At 43.4% G+C, this 26316-nt stretch overlaps 1 protein-coding gene across 4 annotated transcripts in view; it reads left to right on the top strand.

The window, feature by feature from the left end:
• Positions 1 to 26316, top strand: part of PIP5K1C (phosphatidylinositol-4-phosphate 5-kinase type 1 gamma) — a 243409-nt gene that overhangs the window by 136355 nt on the left and 80738 nt on the right. For all 4 annotated transcript variants that reach the window (XM_073563059.1, XM_073563060.1, XM_073563061.1 and 1 more), the window contains exon 12: positions 496 to 657. In XM_073563059.1, the coding sequence (XP_073419160.1) occupies positions 496 to 657 (162 nt within the window). The remainder of the gene's footprint in view (positions 1 to 495; positions 658 to 26316) is intronic.

Below are 26316 nucleotides of genomic sequence, written 5' to 3'. Positions count from 1 at the left end.
ATGGTGTCTAATCCCTTCCTATACGTAGCTAGTTTAGCAAAGCAGCACCTCTCCCCGTTCTGCCTGTTTCTGTTGGTACACTGTATCAAGCATAGCATCTCGGGAATTCTGTACACCCGATGGCGCTATGTGCCTAGCAAATTCCACTACAAACATGTCTACAGCATTACAATGACTGGAAGGCAACCTTTTCATTTTTATTGGCTGTGTAACAAGCACCAAACAAGCGGGACGGGGACTCAAGCTTGTGCGTGAAAATTCAGCAAAGCTTGTTACCTTGTCATATCTCCTAACACCCACACTCTGTGATTTTGTCACATTACCATTTCCCTGACTACTAAATGTTTGCATGTGGCGAGTACTTGGACTATGGCCATGTATTCAGCCTGAACAATGTGCAAAGGAGACTATTTATTTTTTTACATTCTGATATTTTCTCTTATATGCCCTGAAATTACATAAAACTAAAAGCTATTCTGTTGTATATCATTGCAGCACTGAAGTCTTCTCCTTCCAAGAAGGGTCGAAGCACTCTCCTGGTACCTAGACCCTTGGGACCGACCGCAGCATTTTCTGCAGGACAGATACCTACGGAACGAGATGAAGAGAGATATGACCTACGTGGGGTGCGCAGCTACCCTACATTAGAGGATGATGGTAAAGTAGTTAGCCTTGGTTATTATGATTATCAGATCTGCACTATTCCGTTTGCACATTGTGATTTGAGAGCAGAATGGCAGACTCCAAACACTTTTTTTTTTCTTTCATAAAATATTGCATTTTATTTGGTCTCAAATTTGACCGTATAGGCATTACAATGCGAAAAAGACCAGCACATCCAAGCTAGTGTGAACAGGTGACAACAAAAAAGCATATAACTTGAAAAATGATTAAGGTTTCACCATGATTTCCCAAGAATGATTATTCTAGAACATTGAAACTGCATTGCTGCCATAGAAAATGGGAAAAAGAAAAAAAAGCTATTTAATGTATATATGAAATATTCATGTGCAAAAATTGCTATGGAAGGTACTTGGCGTATAGATTGGCTAATATACGTGAGCTCAACTGCCATGTCAAGGCGTCCTTCAAAAGTTGGGTGCACTTTCAAGTTGAAATGCAGGTTGTGTTCTAGATTATTCATTCTTGGTAAATCATGGTGCAACATTTACTGTTTTTTTGAAGATATTACACTTAGGACATCCTTTGACTCTGTCTGAGTTTTATAAGGTGTAGAGAAATAATATCCTCTTTGTACAAAGTATTTTTTCCCCCGAGCCAAAGGGAGATGCCCTACATATGTACAGTGGGTATGAAAAGTATACAGACCCCTTTAAATTTTTCACTCTTTGTTTCAATGTAGCGATTTGGTAAAATCAAAAAAATTCTTTTTTTTTTTTCTCATTTATGTACACTCTGCACCCCATCTTGACTGAAAAAAAGAGAGAGGTGAAATTTTTGCAAATTTATTAAAAGAAAAACTGAAATATCTCATGGTCATAAGTATTCAGACCCTTTGCTCAGACACTCATATTTAAATCACATGCTGTCCATTCCCTTGTGATCCTCCTTGAGATGATTATACTCCTTCATTGGAGTCCAGTTGTGTTTAATTAAACTGATAGGACTTGATTTGTAAAGGCACACACCTGCCTATAGAAGAACTCACAGTGCATGTCAGACCAAATGAGAATCATGAGGTCAAAGGGACTGGCCAAGGAGCTCAGAGACATAATTGTGGCAAGTCACAGATCTGGCCAAGGCTACAAAATAATTTCTGCAGCACTCAAGATTCCTAAGAGCTCAGTGGCCTCCATAATCCTTAAATGGAAGAAGTTTGGGACCACCAGAAGTCTTCCTAGACTTGGCTGTCCAGCCAATCCTGAGCAATCATGGGAAAAAAGCCTTGGTAAGAGAGGTAAAGAAGAACCCCAAGATCAATGTGGCGGAGCTCCACAGATGTAGTAGGGAGATGGGAGAAAGTTCCACAAAGTCAACCATCACTGCAGCCCTCCACCAGTCGGGCCTTTATGGCAGAGTGGACTGACGGAAGCCTCTTCTCAGTGCCAGACATAAGAAAGCCCGCATAGTTTGCTAAAAAACACATGAAAGACTCCCAGACTATGAGAAATAATATTCTCTGGTTTGATGAGACGAAGATGGACCTTTCTGGTGATAATTCTATGCGGTATGTGTGGAGAACACCAGGCACTGCTCATCACCTGCCCAATATAATCTCAACAGTGAAACATGGTGGTGGCAGCATCATGCTATGGGGTTGTTTTTCAGCTGCAGGGACAGGACGACTGGTTGCAATTGAAGGAAATATGAATGCGGCCAAGTACAGAGATATCCTGGATGTAAACCTCTTCCAGAGTGCTCTGGACCTCAGACTTGGCCGAAGGATCACCCTCCAACAAGACAATGACCCTAAGCACACAGCCGAAATAACAGAGTAGTGGCTTCAGAACAACTCTGACCATTCTTGACTAGCCCAGCCAGAGCCCTGACCTAAACCCAATTGAGCATCTCTGGAGAGACCTGAAAATTGCTGTCCTCCAATGTTCACCATCCAACCTGATGGAACTGGAGAGGATTCCCAAATCCAGGTGGGAAATACTTGTTGCATCATTCCCAAGAAGACTCATGACTCTACTAGCTCAAAAGGGTGTTTCTACTCAATACTGAGCAAAGGGTCTGAATACTTATGACCATATGTGATATTTTAGTTTTTCTTTTTTTAACAAATTTTCAAAAATTTCTATTTTTTTTTTTTTTTTTTTTTTTCAGTTAAGATGGGGTGCAGAGTGTACATTAATGAGAAAATTACCTTTTTTGAATTTACCAAATGGCTGCAATGAAACAGCGTGAAAAATTGAAAATGGTCTGAATACTTTCCGTACCCACTGTATATGAAAGTCATGCAAGGTTACATGCTTTTTGAATATTTGCATAAGGCTAGAGACATGTCATTATCTGTTCCATTAGTATTAAAGAAGAAAATATTTGGGAGTGGGTTACTCCAGGACAGGCTACTTATGAATACAAAGTATTCATTAAACAACTGCAAAATAGATAATGTAAATGACATTTTATTGAACATGCTTAAAAAGACAAGATTTGCAACAATGATAAAAATGAATGCGGAATCCAAAGAGGAAGGATCAAGTAAAGAAAGGTGGTGGTTAGTTACATCTGACCCGTGTCCCTGGGACTCCTGGCGCCACATTGCATTTTTGGTTAACACTTTATATACTACGTCTAACTCTGATCTGTGACACTCTATTTGGCTTATACCTTACCTTATTTAACATCATTTTCTTATCCATGTGCCATCTGTGTCACGTTTCATTGTTAGTCGCTAGTTACAGCTTTATTTTGTGTACCTTTGTGCTTTCCCTTAGGATATATTTGGACTCATTTGCTAACCACCGTGTTGCGCCGTCTCATGGCTAGCTTTGGTATTTTCACTGTTTTTTAATATTATCAATATCAAAAAAAATTTTTTTACCTACTATCTTTTTACTTTGGTCATTCACAGTGGCTTTTATATATACTTTGTTACTTTATTGTACTTCGCATATGATGCTATATTTTATGCACCTAAGGGTAAAACAGTTGTATTGCCGGCTGCATCTCTTTTATACATGTATGATGGTTCGGATGTGTGGACTATTGTGATGGTGCTCGCCTTCTATTTCTGGACTTTGTATTGATGCTATATTTTGCTTTCATACATTACATAGTAACATAGTAATAGTTGAAGTAATAGTTTTTAAAGTTGAAGGAAGACTGTAAGTCCATTTAATTCAACCCATAGTCTAACATGTTGATTCAGAGGAAGGCAAAAAAAAAAACCCATGCGGCAAACACTGAGCTCCCCATTGGGGAAAAAAAATCCTTCCCGACTCTACATACGTACGGCTATCAGACTAGTTCCCTGGATCAATGTCTTGTCAAGGAATCTAATATATACCATGTAACACTATACTTTTCAAGAAAGGCATCCATGCCTTTCTTAAATTTTAGTAGGGAATCACTCATTACAACATCATATGGCAGAGAGTTCCATAGTCTCACTGCTCTTACGGCAAAGAATCTGTGTCTGTGATTATGATTAAACCTTCTTTCCTCCAGACGTAGAGGATGCCCCCTTGTCCCCGTCACAGGTCTGAGTAAAAAGATCATTAGAAAGGTCTTTGTACTGTCCCCGTGTATATTTTATACATTGTAATAAGATCACCCTTAAGCCTTCGTTTTTCCAAACTAAATAACCCCAAGTGTAATAACCTGTCTTGGTATTGCAGGCCCCCTAGTTCCCTAATAACCTTGGTCGCTCTTCTCTGCACCCGCTCAAGTTCAGCGATGTCTTTCTTATACACCAGAGACCAGAACTGTACTCCGTATTCTAAGTGTGGTCGCACTAGTGACTTGTATAGAGGTAAAATTATGTTCTCCTCATGAGCATCTATGCCTCTTTTAATGCATCCCATTATTTTATTTGCCTTTGTAGCAGCTGCCTGACACTGGTCAATAAATGTGAGTTTGTCGTCCACTCATACACCCAGGTCTTTTTCATTGACAGTTTTTCCCAATGTTTTACAATTAAGCACATAATTATACATCTTGTTCGTTCTACCCAAGTGCGTGACCTTACATTTATCCCCATTAAAGCTCATTTGCCATTTATCAGCCCAAGCTTCTAGTTTACATAAATCTTCCTGTAATCTAAAATTGTCCTCCTCTGTATTGATTACCCTGCAGAGTTTAGTGTCATCTGCAAATATTGAAATTCTACTCTGTATGCCCCACACAAGGTCATTAATGTTAAAAAGAAGCGGGCCCAATACCGACCCCTTTTGTACCCCACTGTTAACTGTGACCCAGTCGGAGTGTGCTTCATTAATAACCACCCTTTGTTTCCTATCCCTGAGCCCGCTCATAACTCACACATATTTTCCCCTCTCCCCATTGTTCTCATTTTATGTATCAACCTTTTGTGTGGCACCGTATCAAAAGCTTTAGAAAAGTCCATGTACATCACGTCCACTGCGTTTCCTTGGTCTAGTCCGGAACTTACCTCTTCATAGAAGCTTATCGGCTTAGTTTGACAGGAACGGTCCCTCGTAAACCCATATTCATATTGGGTCATGAGGTTATTCTTCTTCAGATACTCCATGTGATGGTGTGATAGGCTATGTGGATATCATTTTGTGTATATTTCTATTTCACTTATTTTCATAGTGTTTTTCTTGTATGTCTATAGCCTGACTGTATCTGTCTCTTGATGACCCCCTGTAGTTCTTTAATCCCCAAGGCTCCTTTGTTCTCCTCTGGGAGGCCTGGAAACCGCCCCAACCTGTTTGACTACCCCTGGACACACGGAAGGAGGGTGGGGAGAACAGGAGCAGGTCAAGTCAGTTCCTCTATGGAGAGGATCGTGTAAAGACTGCACTTCAGAGAGAAGGACCCATTTTATCCTCTGGTGCTAGAGTTTTGGAATCTCGTCTCCCTGGACATTTTATCCTGTTACTGGACTACATTCTTGTTCTGGACTATTGTATCCTCAGTGTGGTGGATTGTTTATGGACCTTCTAATTTTGCCTGTAATAAAGGTCTTGGGATTGTTCACCGTTCCCTCGCTCTGTTGTTTGTGTGGTATCGGAGAAGGACCCTGTGACACTCCAGTATACTATCTCTTAGAAAACCCTCCAGGATTTTACCCACAGAAGAGGTTAAGCTCACTGGCCTATAATTTCCAAGTTCAGTTTTTGTCCGCTTTTTGAATATTGGCACCACATTTGCTATATGCCAGTCCTGTGGTACAGACCCTGTTATTATGCAATCTTTAAAGTTTAAAAATGGTCTGTCAATGACTATACTTAATTCTTGCAGTACTTGGGGGTGTATCCCATCCGGGCCTGGCGCTCATAGCAATGAAAACTTTAGAGGTCAGCTGCAGACCTCTGGTTGTAATGCCAACCAATTGGTGACCTGCGATCATGTGACAGGGTCACCGATGGTGGGTGTATAAATGTGATTCCGGTATGCCCGAGTTAAATGCCGCTGTCAGAGATTGACTGACTGCAGCATTTAATTAGTTAACAGACGCCAGTGGATCGCGAATCCACCTGCTGCTGTTGTGGGCCCATGTCAGCGGTATATATTAGCTGTCATGTGCCTGGAAAGGTGTGGGCTCAGTGCCAGAGCCCACACCAAACAGAGGGAATCCGGCATGGGCGTACTATTACGCCCAGTGTCAGAAAGGGGTTAAACCGGCTAATCCATATAAGCAGTGCTTATGGTGGTCCTGCGACTGTACCATGGGTAAGGATTAATTAAACAGCTCTGCTTAAATGGATTCTTTACTTGATCCTACCTCTTACATGTATTATTGATACATGTCTTTAGTGTTTAAGCATGCTCAATAAAATGTAATTTATTTATATCTATTTCTGTGAGTGGTTTAACCCCTTAGTCCCATATGACGTACTATCCCGTCCATGTGCCCTGGGACTTAATTCCCAGGGACGGGATAGTACGTCATAGCGATCAGCGGCGCCCACGTGGTGAGCGCCGCTGATCGCGGCCGGGTGTCTGTTGATTATCACAGCTGACACCCGGCACAATGTGTCAGGGGCGGTCACGGACCGCCCCCAACACGTTAACCCTTTGCACACGCGGTCAAACACGATCGTGGTGTACTGGGGGTTAAAGGGAAGCATCGGCAGGGAGGGGGCTCCCTCCGTGCTTCCCTGAGCCCCCCACGGCAGCGCAATAAGAATTGAGGGTGAAAAGATCATTTTTGTGGAAAAAATATGATTTTTTTAATTGTACGGCTGTATGTTATAAGGGTTCAAAGTTCTAGTTTTCCAAAATGGGGTCATTTGTGGGGGGTATCCACTATTTGGGTACATCAGGGGTTTTCCAATCGCGACATGGTGTCCAATCTCAATTCCAGCCAAAAACGTCAAATGGTGCTGCTTCCCTTCCGAGCTCTGCCATGCGCCCAAATAGTGGTTTACCGCTGTACGTTATAAACTTCTGTGAAGCCCTTGTGGGTTCAAAGTTCTCACCACATATCTAGATAAGTTCCTTGGTGGGTCTAGTTTCCAAAATGGGGTCACTTGTGGGGGGTTTCCACTGTTTAGGCATATCAGGGGCTCTCCAAACGTGACATGGCGTCCGATCTGAATTCCAGCCAATTTTGCATTGAAAAAGTGAAACGGCGCTCCTTCCCTTCTGAGCTCTGCCATGCGCCGAAACAGTGGTTCACCCCCACATATCAGGTATCAGCGTACTCAGGACAAATTGCACAATAAATTTTGCAGTCCAATTTCTCCTGTTACCCTTGGTAAAATAAAAAAAATTGAACCTGAAGTATTTTTTTTGTGGAAAAAAAAGTTAGATGTTCATTTTTGTTTTTAAATATTCAAAAAATTTCTGTGACGCACCTAAAGGGTTAATAAACTTCTTGAATGTGGTTTTGAGCACCTTAAGGGGTGCAGTTTTTAGAATGGTGTCAGTTTTGGGTATTTTCTATCATATAGACCCCTCAAAGTGGCTTCAAATGTGATGTGGTCCGTAAAAATAAAATGGTGTTGCAAAAATGAGAAATCACTGGTCAATTTTTAACCCTTATAACTTCCTAACAAAAAAAAAATTTGGTTCCAAAATTGTGCTGTTGTAAAGTAAACATGTGGGAAATGTTACTTATCAAGTTTTTTGTGTGCCGTATCTCTGTGATTTAAGGGCATAAAAATTAAAAGTTGGAAAATTGCGAAATTTTCAAAATTATCGCCAAATTTCCGTTTTTTTCACAAATAAACGCAAGTTATTTGAATTAAATTTTACCACTAACATGAAGTACAATATGTCACGAGAACACAATGTCAGAATCACCGGGATCCATGGAAGCGTTTCAGAGTTGTTACCTCATAAAGGGACAGTGGTCAGAATTGTAAAAATTGGCCGGGTCATGAACGTGCAAACCACCCTTGGAGCTTAAGGGGTTAATGAATACGTGTTTAAGAGGTAGACACTATTCGATTGTTAAAGTTCTCTGATAAGGTTCAAATGGTTTTCACCTCTGCCAAAGTATCCATCAACATGTTGTTGAGGTTTGTACTCAATCTTCTGTGGTTGAGGTAGGCACAGGAAGCGGTATTGCTGAAATGTCCACACAAGTTACCGACTGCATAAACCGCTCAGGATAGCAAAACAAAAGAACAGCCTTTTCCGGCACAGAGTGAAAACATAAAGTAAGAAGTCCATACAATGTATAACGAGTCTGCTCACTCAGCATTGTGTCCTGTTCTTTAGGCCTTAGCACTGAAAGAGACACTCGGCCTCCATTTTATCTGCCAAACCACACCCCTGGGATGAGGATATGTGAGCAGTCATTCCCGCCCATCTCTTATGACTGCTTGTATAACCCGGCCCTGGAATAGCCAAATAACTCTGTCAGCACTATATGTGCTGGAGCACCCTTCCGAGCTCACATCACCGCTGCTAACAACCGCGATGACACACATCTTCCCTCAAGGACCTGTCCGGCGGCCATCTTACAATGTTATCTGACGAGAGTGTAGTATTTTTCTTAAAATTTGGATAGTTATGTACCATCCTATATTCTTTCTCAGTAGAGTACACCTCATTCACCCCCAAGCCTGTTTTCAGCTTCCTGACCAGGCCAAATTTTACCATTCTGACCACTGTAACATAGAGACAGTAACTCTGGAACGCTTCAACGGATCTCACTGAGAGATTTTTCGTGACATATTGTACTTTATGATAGTGGAAAAAAATAGGGTATTTGTAGAAAATTTAGCATTGTTCAAACTTTTGATTTTTTTTATGTCCTTAAAACCAGAGAGTTAGATCCCACAATGTAGACATTTCAACATTTCCCACATGTCTACTTTACATCAGCACAATTTTGGAAACATAATTTTTTTTTTTGTTAGGAAGCTAGAAGGGTTTAAAAGATGACCAGCAATTTCTCATTTTCTCATGGTGTGCGGGATGACATTTTTTCACGTGTTTGTACAAAATTTTAATCAGGTGTGTGTGTTTGGGTTTTTTTTTCTTTTTTTTCTTTAGAAGATAAAAGAATATAGAAAAAAAAGCAAACTTACTAAACTGATATCGGTGAAAAGCAAATTACTGTTTGCCCCGCAACTGACTCTAACTTTTACTCAATTCAGTAAAAATGACTGTAGTAGTTGCCAATTACTACAATATATTTTTACTGTCCCTAATCTAAATTTTCTTTTTCACTCAAAAAAAACAAACAAATGTGGTGCAAAACGGAGATAACAGGGAAAAAAAAAAGGCCTTGTCAAAAGCAAGCTGGCCTTGGTGATGCCGGCGTTGCTAGGCTCCAGACTATGATCTATGATTTTACAGCACCAGTGGTAGGCTGGACATCATTGTTTCAGGCAATCTGATTGCCTGAAACACTGGAAATGCTGTGATTGGCTGTTCAGAATTTCATTTAAGACAAATTAAATGAAGATAATACCAAATAATTTGTGTTTGCAATCATTTTCAGGAAGAAACTGAGTATTATCTGACAGAATTGCAGGGGTGTCATTACTTTTGGCCACAACTGTAAGTCTCAGAGTGAAGTGACATGAAACCCTCGAGTGATCCATTCACTGTAATGAGGCAGCAGAGTTACCCTGGACTCTTTTTAGCCACTGTTGAGGAGTGTCCTTCTTTTGAGAGGTGCACAAAACTGTGGTTGACCGCGCTTTTATGCACACCTTAAATGACAGACACTGCCAGATCACTGGTCCTATGACATTCACAGTGCCTCCATCTGTCTCATTATAAGGAATCTTCCACCACGAGTTCCACCTGAATCACGTATTTCAAAGATTTACATGGAAACCCTGGTGTAAGTGCTCAGCATAGAGCACAGGATAAATGTGAGCCAAACCTTATTGTGATCTTTATGAGCCAGTATAAAATATTGAAGACCAGGTGAAGAATTGTTCTTATTTATTTTTGACGACGTTCCTCGTGAGGTCTAAGTGATTAGGCAACTGTACTCTTTGGGTTGGTGCAATTACAGCAAAACCAGTTTTATATCGGGTTTTTATGTTTGGCTGCTGTCGCACACTGAAAGATGCTTTTTTTTTTTTTTGCAAAAACTATTTTTTTTTGCATCGCCGCATTTTGAGAGCTATAATTTTTCCATATTTCAGCCAAACAGTCATGAGATGGCTTGTTTTTTGCAGGAAGAGTTGACGTTTTTATTAGTACCATTTTCGAACACATTATATATATTGATCCTTTACTATTCTGATTTTTTGGGAGGCATAATGATCAAAAAACAGCAATTCAGGAATATTTTTATTTTTTTAATTTTTTTTAATGTCTTTCCGCATGTGGTAAAATTGATAAGGCAGCTTTATTCTTCGGGTCAGTACTGTTACAGTGATGCCACATTTATACTTTTTTCTTGTTGTTTTGGTGTTTATACACAAACTGTTTTATAAAAAAAAATATTTTTTGCTTCGCTTTATTCTGAGAGCTATTTTTTTTTTTTTTTTTTTTTTTTTCCCACTGATGGAGCTCCGACAGCTTGTTTTTTTTCCAGGACAAGATGGTTTTAAGAGTTACCATATTTATTTACATTTTGTGTTTTTGATCACGTTTTATTCCACTTTTTGTACGGAGGTATGATAAACAATAAATAATCTTTATTTTTATATAGTGCTAACATATTCCACAGCACTTTACAGACAGTAACACCATGGTCCCCAATGGGGCTCACAACAATCTAAATTCCCTATCAGTTTGTCTTTGGAATGTGGAAGGAAACTGGAGAATCCAGAGGAAACCCACACAAGCACGGGGAGAAAATACAAACTCCATGGAGATGTTGACCTTGGTGGTGCAGCCAGCGCTGCGAGGCTGCCGTGCTAGCCACTGTGCCGCCCACAAGCGTCGTTTTGTATTTATTTTTTACGGTGTTAGCCAAAGAGGTAACTAGTGGAACAATTTTGTAGGTCGGGTCGTTCCGGACGTAGCATTACCAAATGTGTAAGTTTGCTTTTTTTACTTTATGTATGGGTACAATATAATCTTTTTTTCTATACATTATCCCACTATGGGACTTTCACTTTTTGCTATCTGATCGCTTGTAAAGCATTGCAAAGCAGAAGCTAGGCTTTACAAACTGTCAGTGCTGCACCGACAGACAAAATTGCTACATTATGCTCTGAGTATGGTGTAGCAAAAGTATGTAGTTCTGTTGACTCGGATGTCATCATGACATTGGGTCACCATGGCAATAATCGTCCTCCGAGATGATGTTGTGGGGGTGCCGATCAGAGAGCAGAGGGGGGCTCCCTCTGCATGCCTGCTAGCTGCTGTGATCAATATCAATCACAGCAATTAGGGGGTTAAAGTGCCGATAGTGCTGCTGGCACTTCTTTTGGCACAGAGTGCTGGGTGTCAGCTGTCAGAATCAGCAGCAATCGGACGCTCACTGCCTCTGTGCGCACAAAATTGCAATGCTGAATCCATATGTCCAGGGTTGTAAAGGGGGTTGCTATTCCTGTCTTCAGTCCTTTATGCTGTTAACAAAAAAATCTGATCTAAAGTATGGGTGCAGAGCTCATGGCCTGCAGGCCCTATGTGGCCCACCCTGCTGTTAGCTGCAGAGCTGACTAGAAATACAGCTCATCGCCTAGTCAATGTGTGAAGAACGCTTTGTCCTCTGCTGTACTGTGCTGCTCAGTAACCAATCACTGCAGAGGAGAGCGCACATTGGTCAGTACATGTTTCTGTCATTAGCAGTGACTCTGTGACAGGACCTGGAAGTTACCAATGAGCACTCTCCATTTGTTACTGCCAGGCACTTATCAAGCAGTCCTATGTGACAGGAGCTTGTGCAGGGAAGGAATGCACAATGCTTAATTTCCCTTCTACAGCCGCAGCTATGTTCCTCTTCCACATGTATACGGTCTAGTTCCTCTTCATTCTGGGAGATCAGGCAGAAGAAAGCCACCATGAAATCACCTCCCCAGCCTTCATAAGAGAATAGAGATTTAAGAGGTTGTTCAGTACAATAACTGTTTCTTTTTCATAAATTTTGCTACCATGTGCCTCTCAATACATACAGTCATATGTAAAAGTTTGGGCACCCCTATTAATGTTAACCTTTTTTCTTTATAACAATTTTGGTTTTTGCAACAGCTATTTCAGTTTCATATATCTAATAACTGATGGACTCAGTTATATTTCTGGATTCAAGTGAGGTTTATTGTACTAACAGAAAATGTGCAATCTGCATTTAAACAAAATTTCACCGGTGCAAAAGTATGGGCACCCTTATCATTTTCTTGATTTGAACACTCCTAACTACTTTTTACTGACTTCCTGAAGCACTAAATTGGTTTTGTAACCTCATTGAGCTTTGATCTTCATAGCCAGGTGTATCAAATCATGAGAAATGGTATTTAAAGTGGCCACTTGCAAGTAGTTCTCCTATTTGATTCTCCTATGAAGAGTGGCATCATGGGCTCCTCAAAACAACTCTCAAATGATCTGAAAACAAAGATTATTCAACATAGCTTTTCAGGGGAAGGATACAAAAAGTTGTCTCAGAGATTTAACCTGTCAGTTTCCACTGTGAGGAACATAGTAAGGAAATGGAAGAACACAGGTACAGTTCTTGTTAAGACCAGAAGTGGTAGGCCAAGAAAAATATCAGAAAGGCAGAGAAGAAGAATGGTGAGAACAGTCAAGGACAATCCACAGACCACCTCCAAAGACCTGCAGCATCATCTTGCTGCAGATGGTGTCACTGTGCATCGGTCAACAATACAGCGCACTTTGCACAAGGAGAAGCTGTATCGGAGAGTGATGCGAAAGAAGCCGTTTCTGCAAGCACGCCACAAACAGAGTCGCCTGAGGTATGCAAAAGCACATTTGGACAAGCCAGTTACATTTTGGAAGAAGGTCCTGTGGACTGATGAAACAAAGATTGAGTTGTTTGGTCATACAAAAAGGCGTTATGCATGCGCTGTATTGTTGACCGATGCACAGTGACACCATCTGCAGCAAGATGATGCTGCAGGTCTTTGGAGGTGGTCTGTGGATTGTCCTTGACTGTTCTCACCATTCTTCTTCTCTGCCTTTCTGATATTTTTCTTGGCCTGCCACTTCTGGGCTTAACAAGAACTGTACCTGTGTGCTTCCATTTCCTTACTATGTTCCTCACAGTGGAAACTGACAGGTTAAATCTCTGAGACAACTTTTTGTATCCTTCCCCTGAAAAGCTATGTTGAATAATCTTTGTTTTCAGATCATTTGAGAGTTGTTTTGAGGAGCCCATGATGCCACTCTTCATAGGGGAATCAAATAGGAGAACTACTTGCAAGTGGCCACTTTAAATACCTTTTCTCATGATTTGATACACCTGGCTATAAAGTTCAAAGCTCAATGAGGTTACAAAACCAATTTAGTGCTTCAGGATGTCAGTAAAAAGTAGTTAGGAGTGTTCAAATCAAGAAAATGATAAGGGTGCCCATACTTTTGCACCGGTCAAATTTTGTTTAAATGCAGATTGCACATTTTCTGTTAGTACAATAAACCTCATTTGAATCCAGAAATATAACTGAGTCCATCAGTTATTAGATATATAAAACTGAAATAGCTGTTGCAAAAACCAAAATTGTTATAAAGAAAAAAGGTTAACATTAATAGGGGTGCCCAAACTTTTACATATGACTGTACATTGTTATTTGAGCAATATTAACTTTTATAATGCTCTATCAGCAAGTTCTCTTGGCTGGCTGCAGCTCTCTGTGTTAATCGACAGTAGTGATGTGTCGTTCGCGAATGAACCGACACAAAGAGCCGGCTCCCTGCTGTGATCGATGGGAGCCGGCACCCCAGTGAGAGCCACTAAAATCCCTGAATGGCTCTCACTGGGCATAAAATTCCAATGTTCAGCAGACGTAACTCTGCCCACCCAAACAAAATTCCACCCACTCATCAATTTAATTGGTTCCTAGCAAGTGGGCGAAGTTTCTGAAGTAGGTGGGCGGGGTTTCGGACGCCTGAACAGGTATTCAATAGGGATCCATTTAGGATCCTAAAAGAACCGGCTCTTTTTGTTGAGCGGAGCCATGACTGCCTGATTACCAAAAACAGCCGGACTGCCAATCACTAATCGACAGCTTCCTTTGTCCTGTCTTCCTGTGCTTTTTACTAGTTCCATCATGCGTTGCGCTGGCCTGTAAGTCGGCACCTATTACACCCACGCAAACCCTCACCCAAACCCTTCCCTGCCCCCCTCCTAGCTTCAGTCTGCTACTATTGTGAGATCACATCAGTGTTAATCTTTCCTGCTTCCCTACTGTTTTATCTTCTGTCTCCCCCAACATTCACAATATTCATATTGCTTTATATCTGTGATTCCTTGAGTGTTAATTAGTAAAAATTTTAATAGAAACATTTGAACAACAGGCACCAACCATAGGAATAAAGCTTTTATGTTTACCTCTTTCTAATATATTTCATACTGTATTTATTTTAGCATACATATATAGAGAACTTAATCTACATATGTCTCTATAGTTATGCGCATATGTACTGTGTATTTAGATATATACATGTCTTTCTACATATTCGTGTGTGTAATATATTGTACATGTGTAATATATACACTGTTCAAAAAATGGGAACACTTAAGGGCCTGTCACACTAAGCGATATCGCTAGCAATATCGCTATAACTAGTGACGTTATAGCGATATTGCTAGCGATATCGCTGTGTGTGATACTTACCTCCGACCCGCTCCCCCGCTGGTTATCGCGCGAGAACAGGCTGGACTGTGTCTTGTCGTCAGCTTCCTGCGGCGCTTCCTGTGGAGAGACGAGCGATGAGTGTGGACGCGGGCGGGAGGACGCAGGATCGCCTAGTGTGACAGGTAAGTAGCAACCCCCGTCCCCAGCGATGTCGCTGGTGAGATCTGCCTGTGTGGCAGCTCACTAGCGACCACTTAGCGATGTACCAGCGATCCTGACAGCGTCATATCGCTGGTCGGAATCGCTGGTACATCGCTAAGTGTGACAGTACCTTTAAACACAATGTATCTCCAATTCAATCACACTTCTGTGAAATCAGCCTGTCCAGTTATGAAGCAACACTGATTGTGAATCAATTTCTCCTGCTGTTGTGCAAATGGAACAGAAAACAGGTAGAAATGATAGGCAATTATCAATACAACCCCTATGAAGGAGTGGTTCTGCAGGGGCTGACCACAGACCATTCCTCTGTTCTCATCCTTTTTTGGTTGTTGTTTTGGGCACTTTTGTCATTGTTTCACCCCTAGAGATACTGTATAGTAACATGAGGTAGTGTCTACAACCCTCAGAAGTTGCTCAGGTAGTGCAGCTCATCCAGGATGGCACATCAATGCGAGCTGTGGCAAGGAAGGGTAGCTGTGTCTGTCAGCACAGTGTCCATAGCATGGAGCAGATACCAGGAGACAGGCCAAGTACAGCAGGAGACGTGGAGGGGGACATAGGAGGGCATCAACCCAGCAGCAGGACCGCTACCTCCTCCTTTGTGCAAGGAGGAACAGGAGGAACAGTGCCAGAGCCCTGCAAAATGACCTCCAGCAGGCCACTAACATGCATGGGCGGCACAATGGCTCAGTTGTTAGCACTGCAACCTTGCAGCCCTGGGGTCCTGGGTTTAAATCCCACCAAGTACAAAAAACAAGGAGTTTGTATGTTCTCCCCGTGTTTGCGTGGGTTTCCCCCGGTTCTCCGGTTTCCTCCCAAATTCCAAGGATGGGGCTCACAATCGAAATTTCCTATCCGGGACAGTGATGATCATGTGTGTAAAACTGTAAAGCACTGCGGAATATGTTAGCGATTTATAACAATAAATATTTTTACGTTAAATATGAAATGCTCTCTACAAGGCATAAAGTTAAAGAACTTGTCCAACCACGAAATCCATTTTTAAGTTAATCTGTGCTGTATTTTAATATACAACACACCTCTAAATTTAGTTCTTTGTTTCTTTTCATTCCTCCTGAATTTCACTTAATTCCCACCTTCTTTACCTACAGCTCTACCAGACTTGACAGCTCCCTGTGCTTTATTATCTAACCTCACGGCCAGAGCTGGCACCGCCCAACCTCAGTGTTCCGCACCGCCGTTTGCCCGCCCACTTCACCCTCACTCCAGTATTGGAAGTAACAGAGCAGAGTCATCATCTATGGAAAGTCGCAAAATCACTACACTGCACATGCACAGTGTTGATAGAGCTTCACATATCTCCACATCAACTCTGACGTATGAGTCCTGTGAAATCTATAGTGATGTGTAAGTGTGTGCGTGCAAATCTACATATATACCACATATCACATGTAAAGCGCCATGGAATAAATGGCGCTTTAATAATAATTCACCTCAGCTGCTGCAGGAACCTCCAGTCTAAAGTGATGAATGAGAGGGATAGATGGGAGGGAAGGAAGAGCGAGGGGTGGATGCACACAACACGTTATACCCGCCTATGTAGAAGCCTTTTCCTTGCTGGTTGGTCCAGTCGGCTGAGTAATTCCCCTGCTACATCACACTATGAGCTGCATGGGAGGCTGGATCAGGAGGCTGGGGAAGGGTCTGACAGAAACTTGTGGTGGTGTCTGTTGTGACATCATTGACTAGTCTTTCTCCTTCGTCTCATTGGGGGACACAGACTGTGGGTGTGTGCTACTGCTGTCTGGAGGCCGACACTAAGTATACAAAAAACAAGTTAGCTCCTCCTCCGCCGCATGCACCCTCGCCCCGACAGCGGGTGGAAACCAGTTTTTGCTTAGTGTCTGATGGAGGCACACGCAGTCTGGGTCTCTCCAGACTATATATTTTTTTTTTTTTTTTACATTTTCTTGCTATGAAGAGGAGACTGGGGCGACGGACCCTATTGAAAGGGTCTGATCTCCCCCAAACATCAACGGGCGAGCACGTGCGAGTATTCCTCCGCGTGTCCTTTCCCGCACCGAGGGACATCTCTGGGACTTTTCCCCAGACATCTATTTTTCTTTTTTATTTTAAAGAAGATATGACAGGGGCAACGCATCCTATTGAAAGGATCCGATTTCCCCAAACCATCAACGGGCGACCACGTGCGAGTGTCCCTCCACGTTCCCTCTCCCGCGACGTGGGACAGTATGCCAGACTTGGCCCTGTCCACCCCTAGGTAGCGAAACCATGGGCTTGCACAGAGGCACAAGACTAGTCTGTGCGGCCCCACGGCTACGCCAATCGGGTACTGCGTGGTGGCGGACGGTCCCTCTCCTCGCCCAGCCAAGGCGGACGGAGCTAGGGTGCCTGCACCGTCCGAAAATGTAGTTTACCTCAGGGTAAGCAGGGCTCCTGGGCAGCGGGAGGTTTTTTCCAGGCCAGGGCTGCAGCGACTTTTCAGGGGCTGGAGCGGCTCCCCTCTTCTGCCTGCAGGCAGAGCAGGAGGTCTTCTTCGGCGCAGCAGGGTCCACCCAGGTCAAGGGGAGCTAGGTCTCAGAGGCCCTCTACAAAATGACTTGAGGCATCAGGTACCCGAGGACACCAAATTAGGCGGTCGTCTGCTCAGGTTCCGCCACGTCTGGGCCAAAGTGGCACACGACGCATGGGTGGCGGAATTGGTGTCATTCGGGTACAAAATAGAGTTTATCGGACACCCTCCAAGGAGATTTTTTTCAATCCCGTCTTCCCAAGTTGCAATCCCAGGCAGAGGCATTGCTAGGGGCCATCAGGATTCTTCTGCACAACAGGGTCATTATCCCGGTACCAGAGGGCGAAGAGGCCCAGGGATTTTATTCCAACCTGTTCGCAGTCCCCAAGAAGGACGGAACAGTAAGACCGGTTTTGGACCTAAAGCTCCTAAACAGGTTCATCAAGGTCAGGCATTTTCGGATGGAATCCCTCCGGTCAGTGATATCGGCCATGGAGCAGGGAGAGTATTTGGCCTCAATCGATGTCCAGGATGCCTACCTGCATATCCCTATTTTTCCTCCGCATCAGAAGTTCCTTCGTTTTGCGATAAATGGCCGGCATTTCCAGTTTGTGGCTCTGCCGTTCGGGTTGGCCACGGCACCCAGGGTTTTCACGAAAGTGATGGCGGTCGTTATGGCCATTCTTCATTCTCGGGGCATAGTAGTGCTGCCATACTTGGACGACCTGTTAGTGAAAGGATCGTCTTTTCAGGCGTGCGAGGAGAATGTCGGCATTACGCTGGATACCCTATCCCACCTGGGATGGTTAGTCAATGGGAAGAAGTCATGTCTTACCCCGGCTCAGAGGATTCCATTCCTGGGGATGATTTTCGACACTTCCCAAGGGTTGGTAATTCTCCCTCGAGACAAGGCCCAGGCGCTCCGGCGAGGGGTTCGGAGTCTTCAGCGGCCAGGCCCTCACACGATTCGATTTGGGATGAGGGTGCTAGGAAGGATGGTAGCAGCAATAGAAGCAATCCCGTTTGTGCAGTTTCATCTTCGCCCCCTGCAGCATGCTCTTTTGGCAGCATGGGACAGGAGTCCTTTTTCCCTGGATCATCAGTGCAGGTTGTCCTTTCAGGTCCGGCGGGCACTGCAATGGTAGACGCGCGACTCCTCTCTCCTTCAGGGGAAACCCTTTCCTCCAGATCAGTGGTTGGTGGTCACAACCGACGCGAGTCTTCTCGGTTGGGGAGCAGTGTTTCGTCATCACACAGCTTAGGGGCAGTGGTCTCCCCAGGAGGCCCTTCTGCCGATCAACTTGTTGGAGATTCGAGCAGTGCGGTTGGCATTGCAGCATTTTCAGCACTGGCTAGTGGGTCGCCCAGTCCGGGTCCAGTCAGACAACGCCACGGCAGTGGCGTATGTGAATCACCAGGGAGGCACGCGCAGCAGGGCAGCCATGCGCGAGATAGAACACGTACTTTGTTGGGCCGAGAGGCACCACTCAGTAATTTCAGCGGTCCATATACCAGGCGTGGAAAATTGGGCAGCAGATTTCCTGAGTCAGCAGGGGGTCGCGGACGGAGAATGGTCCCTGAACCCCGAGGTTTTCCGGCAGATTTGCCAGCGGTGGGGAACTCCGGACGTGGATCTGATGGCTTCCAGAGAGAACGCCAAGTTAGACAGGTTTGTCGCCCGGTCTCAGGACCCGCGAGCGATTGCAGCGGATGCATTGGTTCTTCCATGGAGCCAGTTTCGGCTCCCGTACCTTTTTCCCCCTCTGCCTCTTCTCCCGAGGGTAATCAGGAAGATCAAGAGGGAGAGGGTTCCGGCAATTCTGCTGGCCCCAGACTGGCCCCGTCGAGCCTGGTACGCGGATCTAGTACAGCTCCTCGCAGACGTGCCATGGCGTCTACCGGAACGGCCAGACTTACTGTCCCAGGGGCCGATCTACCACCAGAACTTGGGGGCCCTGTGTTTGACGGCATGGCCGTTGAGTCCTGGGTCCTGACCCAGGCGGGGTTTGGGCGTGAGGTGGTAGCCACGATGATTAACGCCAGGAAGCAGATCCTCGCCGAGGCCGATCATGGTACTTGGAAGGTTTTCTTTCTCTGGTGTCGAGAGCACGGGGTTGCGCCCTTGTCCTTCTCGGTTCCCAACATTCTGGCCTTTCTGCAGTCAGGCCTGGACGCAGGGTTGGCTCCGAGTTCCCTGAGGAGACAGATCTCGGCTTTGTCGGTTCTGTTCCAGCGAAAGATCGCTAACGTTATGCAGGTCAAAACTTTCATTCAGGGAGTCTCGCATCTAGTGCCCCCCTTTAGAGCTCCCTTAGACGCCTGGGACCTTAATCTAGTGCTGGGGGTCCTGCAGGAAGCTCCTTTTGAGCCATTGCAGGAGGTCGGATTGCCGTACCTTACCAGGAAGGTCGTGTTTTTGGTAGCGATAACCTCTATTAGGCGGGTCTCGGAGCTGGCAGCCCTATCTTGTAGAGCACCGTTTCTGACCTTTTTTAAGGATAAGGTAGTCTTGAGACCACCTCCGCCGTTCCTGCCGAAGGTGGTGTCCTCATTCCATATTAATGAGGACATCGTTTTGCCTTCATTTTGTCCAGCTCCAGTACACAGAGTTGAGAAGGCGCTCCACACGCTGGACCTGGTGAGGGCCCTCAGGAGATATGTGTCGAGGACAGCGCCTTTTCGCCAGACAGATTCGTTGTTTGTGATCCCTGAAGGGCGCAGGGAGGGACTCGCAGCCTCACGGTCGACCATAGCCAGATGGATTCGCCTTACTATTCAAGAGGCTTACCGTATTAGAGGCACGCCGGTTCCACCTGGAATAAGGGCGCACTCGACTCGGGCAGTGGGCGCCTCTTGGGCGCTTCGGCATCAGGCTTCGGCAGAGCAGGTATGCAAGGCGACAACGTGGTCAAGCCTGCACACGTTCTCTAAACATTACAACGTACATACTCAAGCTTCGTCGGATGCGAGCCTGGGTAGGAAAATTCTCCAGGCAGCGGTGGCACACCTTTAAACAGGTGGGCATGCGGTGTGGATTGGTGAGTTGCTCCCACCCAGGGACTGCTTTAGGACGTCCCACAGTCTCTGTGTCCCCCAATGAGACGAAGGAGAAACATGGATTTTTGTGAGTACTCACGGTAAAATACTTTTCTCCGAGACGCTCATTGGGGGACACAGCACCCACCCTGTTAGCCAGTTGGCTCTTGTTTAGTTAATTCCTTATTTATTGTAGGGTGGTCCTTTTTCAGACATAGAGTTTTCTGCGTTAAGGCTAATTGATTGTTATGTTCTCCTACTGCTTTTGCACTAAACTGGTTTCCGCCCGCTGTCGGGGCGAGGGTGTATGCGGCGGAGGAGGAGCTAACTTGTTTTTTGTATACTTAGTGTCGGCCTCCAGACGGCAGTAGCACACACCCACAGTCTCTGTGTCCCCCAATGAGCGTCTCGGAGAAAAGGATTTTACGGTGAGTACTCACAAAAATCCATGTTTTCCAGACAGGAAAACCGTTGTCGGGAGTGAACAGCTCCTCCAGAATTAGGGGAGAGATGCTCACATTCTGGGCTGGTTTTAGATAGAGTGGGGCTCCAAATACTAACATATTGCATAAATACACAAACAATTTGGTTGTATTTACAGAGTTCAGGCGCTAAATGAGCATGATCGATAATATTAAAGTCGTTCAACGCTTGCTCCTGGTCATCTTTATACTGGCTGAGGAACAATGATGGTGGATAAAAAAATCACTAGTAAATCAGTCTGTCCCCATACAGTATCATGTTATCAGGAGCACATCTGCAGTTTTTCACCGGGTGTTGGGCTGCTGAGAACAATGATTTTTGTTCTGACATAAACAATCTAATCACTTGATGAATAGGCAGCAATTTGCTTATTTGTCCTCCATATGGTATATTGTGCACTATAGTCCTCCATTTTGTATAATGCTCACACCATAATGTTCCATATAGGATAATGTACCCCATAGTCCTTCATATAGAATAATGCACTTTCCATAGTCCTCCATATAGTATAGGGTGGGCCATTTATATGGATACACCTAAATAAAGTGGGAATGATTGGTGATATCAACTTCCTGTTTGTGGCACATTAGTATACACTCCCTGACAGAAGTTATGTCGCTTATCCATGTTATGTAAATAAAAGTTTATAACCTGACTTTAAATTCATCCTTTGGTTGTATAAATTATTCTTTTGAAAGCTGAAACCCTCCAAAATATGGTTTAGGTTAAGAAAATAAATTGCCATCAATGCAGAAATATTGATCATTTAATGAACACAGAATGGTCAGATTTTGGCAAGACAAAAATTTTGTCGGCCACACAAAGTAATGTGATATTCAAACAAATAAAATATAAATATATGTTGCATAGCATTGGTGAATGAAGTTGTGGTGCTATTAGAGCCATATTTAATATTTTGTGTGACTTCCATGAGCCTGAAGGACTGCATCCATGTGGTTCAACAGTGATTCATACAATTTATTAATGAAGTCATCAGGAATAGCAAAGAATGCAGTCTTACATGCCTCCCAGAGTTCATCTAGATTCTTTGGTTTTGTCTTCCAAGCTTCCTCTTTCATCCTACCCCAAACAAGCTCAATGATGATCATGTCTGGTGACTGGGCTGGCCAGTCCTTGAGCACCTTGATCTTTTTTGCCTGGAGGAACTCTGTTGTAGAGATGGATGCATGAGATGGAGCACCATCCTGCTGCAGAATTTGACCCCTTTTATGATTTGGAATATAAGAGGTAGCTAATACTTCTTGATATTTTAGGCTATTGATATTGCCATCCATCTTGCAAATGTTTCGCACACCTCCATACTGAATGTAACCCCAGACCATGATCTTTCCACCACCAAATTTAACTTTTCTGGGTGTATTCTGGATCCATACGGGCTCCAGTAGGTCTCCTGCAGTATTTGCGGTGGTTGTGGTGTAATTCTACTGAAGGTTCATCAGAGAAATCCACCTTCTGCCACTTTTCCAGCGTCCATCTGTTTTAGCAGGCTGTGGGATTTTGCAAATGTTACACGTTTTTTTATTTGCCTTTTGTTTAGTGCTGGCTTCTGGGCACTGATTTGACCATGGAGGCTATTTCGAGAGAGAATCCTACAAACTTTTCTAGTTTTCACAGGGACTTGAGGTGACCAGGCCTGTTGGAGCTCAGCTGCAGTGGAAAGGGGGCTTGCTTTGGATTTTCTAACCAACAAATGTTCCTCCTGAGCAGTTGTCTTGCGGGGTCTGCCGGATCTGGGCTTGTCAAACATATCTCCAGTCTTTTCGAATCTTTTTTTCATTCTTTGTACTTGATGCTGAGACACATTAAAGGTGCCAGCCACCTCTGCAGGGGATCTGGTCTTCAGCCTCTTGATAATCCAGGTTTTGGTCGCAGGGTGGATTATTGGCATGTTGTCAGAGCTCAAGTGAAGGTCTGGGGTGCTGGGTTTCTTTTTATACACACCCACTAATTAAGCGATCATTTACTGAGCACAGGTGAAGGTGTAAACTAGGATTGGGTGCATTATATGACCAGGCGACAAAACTTTTGTCTTGCCAAAATCTGAGCACTCTGTGTCCATTAAATGATCAATATTTCTGCATTGATGGCAATTTATTTTCTTTACCTAAACCACATTTTGGAGGGTTTCAGCTTTCAAAAGAATAATTTACGGTATACAACCAATGGATGAATTTAACGTCAGGTTATCAGCTTTTATTTACATAACATGGATAAGTGACATAACTTCTGTCAGGGAGTGTATGGGAGGGGGAAAACTTTTCAAGATGGGTGGTGACCATGGTGTCCATTTTGAAGTCAGCCATTTTGGATCCAGCTTTATAAATGGCCCACACAGGTTATCCATATAAATGACCCACCCTGTATAATACACTCCTCATAGTCCTTCATGTTAGTACAATGCACTCCCCATAGTATAATGCACACCATAGTTCTTCATATAGTATAATGTAGGTCCCATATAGTATAATGCACTCCCCATAGTCCGATAGAGTACAATGCAGACTCTTAGTCCAGCAATGTTATTGCCACCACATAATCTCTGATATAGCAAAAAAAATACAATACTTACATCACCTCCTCGTTCCCCCGCTGGTCTCTGCAGAGCGTCACAGCTCCACTGCCTGTCACAGCATGGTGCACAATGAACTGACTTTATCGCGCATCCACTGCATCAGGGGACTGATGGGGGAGGCAGCGCAATCTGATACATTAGAATGCGGGAGGTGGGGAAATGCATCTGGCGCCGTCCCTCCGTGATTCACGGGCCCCATAGCGGCTGCGTGGCATACCACTGGCTGGGGGAACTGGGGCCCTAGGCAGATGCCTAGTCTGCCTATCACTAATGCTGGCCCTGCTCACATGATTACTTGTGCGGTTTAGGACACCATGTAAAATGCATGCATTGCTGTTTTGAGGTCTAGACACAGATTTTCAATGATGTTCAGGTCAGTGGACTGTGAGGGCATTTGTAAAACCTTCAGCTTTTTCTTTCTGCAGTAGTATATTGTGGATTTTGACGTGTGTTTAGAATCATTATCCATTTGTAGAAGCCATCCTCTTTTCAACTTCAGCTATTTTATAAATGGAGTTATGTTTGCATCAAGAATTTGTTGAAATGTCATTGAACCCATTCTTCCCTGAATAAATAATCCCTGTGCCATTTGCTGCAACATAACCCCAAAGCTTGATTGATCCACTCTCATGCTTAATGGTTGGCTAGATTTTCTTTTCCTGAAATTCTGTGCCCTTTTTTCTCCACACATGCCTTTTGATCATTGTGGCCAAATAGTTATATTTTAACCTCATCTGTTTACTGGACTTTTCTAAAATACATCTGGTTTATTTAGATCTTCTTTTGTATACTTATGATTCTAAATTTTATGGTGAGGACGCAGGATGACTCTTTCAAGAAGATCATATTTGTGCAAGTGTCTCTTATCAGTGGAACAATATACCGCAACTTCAGAGTCTGCTAACTCGTTCTGAAGGTTTTTTGCAGTTCTACGGGGGTTCTGAATTGCCTCTCTAGCAATCCTACGAGCAGCTCATACTGAAATTTTGCTTGGTCTTCCAAACCTTATCTTGACCTCCACTGTTCCTGTTAACTGCCATTTTCTTAGTTACATTTTGAACTGAGGAAAGTGCAATGCTTTGCTATCTTCTTATAACATTCTCCGTTTTGTCAGCCTCCACTATTTTCATTTTCAGAGTGCTGGCCAGCTATTTACAAGAACTCTCATAGCTGCTGTTCTTTGGCACGAGGTGTGAGGTGGCTGGGTTTTTATAAAACTGGGAAATTTGTATCACCTGGCCTTCCCTAATGATGATGGTGAACAAGTCATAACCCTTACAGGCTAATTAAACCTGAACCTTGGTCAAAGTTATCTGAGCAAACAAATCTCCAAGTGTGCCCAAACTTTTCCACCTTTCCACTTTCCTTTTTGTAATTTTTAAAATGTAAAAAATTACTATCTGTAAAATTGAGTAAAATGTAAAGTGGGAGATTTGTATAAGGTAAAAGGGATTTTGAATAAGGAAGGCTATCACTCCATTTTGCAACGCTATGCCATACCCTGTGGACAGCGCTTGATTGAATTTCATCCTACAACAGGACAATGACCCAAAGCAGACCTCCAAATTATGCAAGAACTATTTAGGGAAGAAGCAGGCAGCTGGTATTCTATCTGTAATGGAGAGGCCAGCGCAGCCACCAGATCTCAACCCCATTGAGCTGTTGTGGAAGCAGCTTGACCGTACGGTACGCAAAAAGTGCCCATCAAGCCAAACCAACTTGTGGGAGGGGCTTCTGGAAGTATGGGGTGAAATTTCTCCAGATTGCCTCAGCAAATTATCTGCTAGAATGCCAAAGGTCTGCAATGCTGGAATTGCTGCAAAGGGAGCATTCTTTGATGAAAGCAAAGTTTGAAGGAGAAAATTATTATTTCAAATAGAAATCTTATTTTGAACCTTGTCAATGTCTGGACTAGATTTTAAATTCATTTGGCAACTCATTTGATTAATAAAGGTATGAGTTTTCAGGGAAAACTCAAAATTGTATGGGTGACCCCAAACTTTTGAATGGTCATGTATGTAAGGCCATTACAATGTACTACAATACCATACTCACTATGTCAATAATAATAGTTCCAATGCAAAATCTTCTAAGCAATATGAGAACAAAGAATGTGTTCTGGTACTGGTACAACATACTCTGACTAAAAAAAAAATAGCTCTTGCTACAGGTCTCTCAACAAGCCTTTTAAGTTATTCTCTTGCTGACCGTGAAGAGACTTCAACTTACGATACATTCAAATCAATAAGCTTTATTAAATGATAAAACAAAATTAGATAAACATTTAAGGGATATACACTGCAGAATATGACAGGGCTGGATTATACAGTGCCTTGCAAAAGTATTTGGCTCCCCACATATCATGCTTCAAACATAAAGATACCAAATGTTAATGTTTGAAGAATCAAAAAGTGGGACACAATTGTGAAGTTGAACGAAATTTATTGGTTATTTTAAATTTTTGTGGAAATACAAATACTGAAAAGTGTGTTGTGCAATATTATTCAGCCCCTTTAACTTAATACTTTGTTGCGCCACCTTTTGCTACGATTACAGCTGCAAGTCGCTTGGGGTATGTCTCTATCAGTTTTGTACATCGAGAGACTGAAATTCTTGCCCGTTCTTCCTTGGCAAACCGCTCTAGCTCAGTGAGGTTGGATGGAGATCGTTTGTGAACAGCAGTTTCCAGAGCCACTCACCTAGCCAAATCAGTTCTCGTA

This window comes from Dendrobates tinctorius, unplaced genomic scaffold (assembly GCF_039654945.1).
Source record: "Dendrobates tinctorius isolate UK_male_01 unplaced genomic scaffold, ASM3965494v1 ptg000377l, whole genome shotgun sequence".
NCBI classification, from domain to species: domain Eukaryota; kingdom Metazoa; phylum Chordata; class Amphibia; order Anura; family Dendrobatidae; genus Dendrobates; species Dendrobates tinctorius.
Note: the sequence above shows the minus strand (reverse complement) of the source record. Positions and strands in the feature narration are given on the sequence as shown.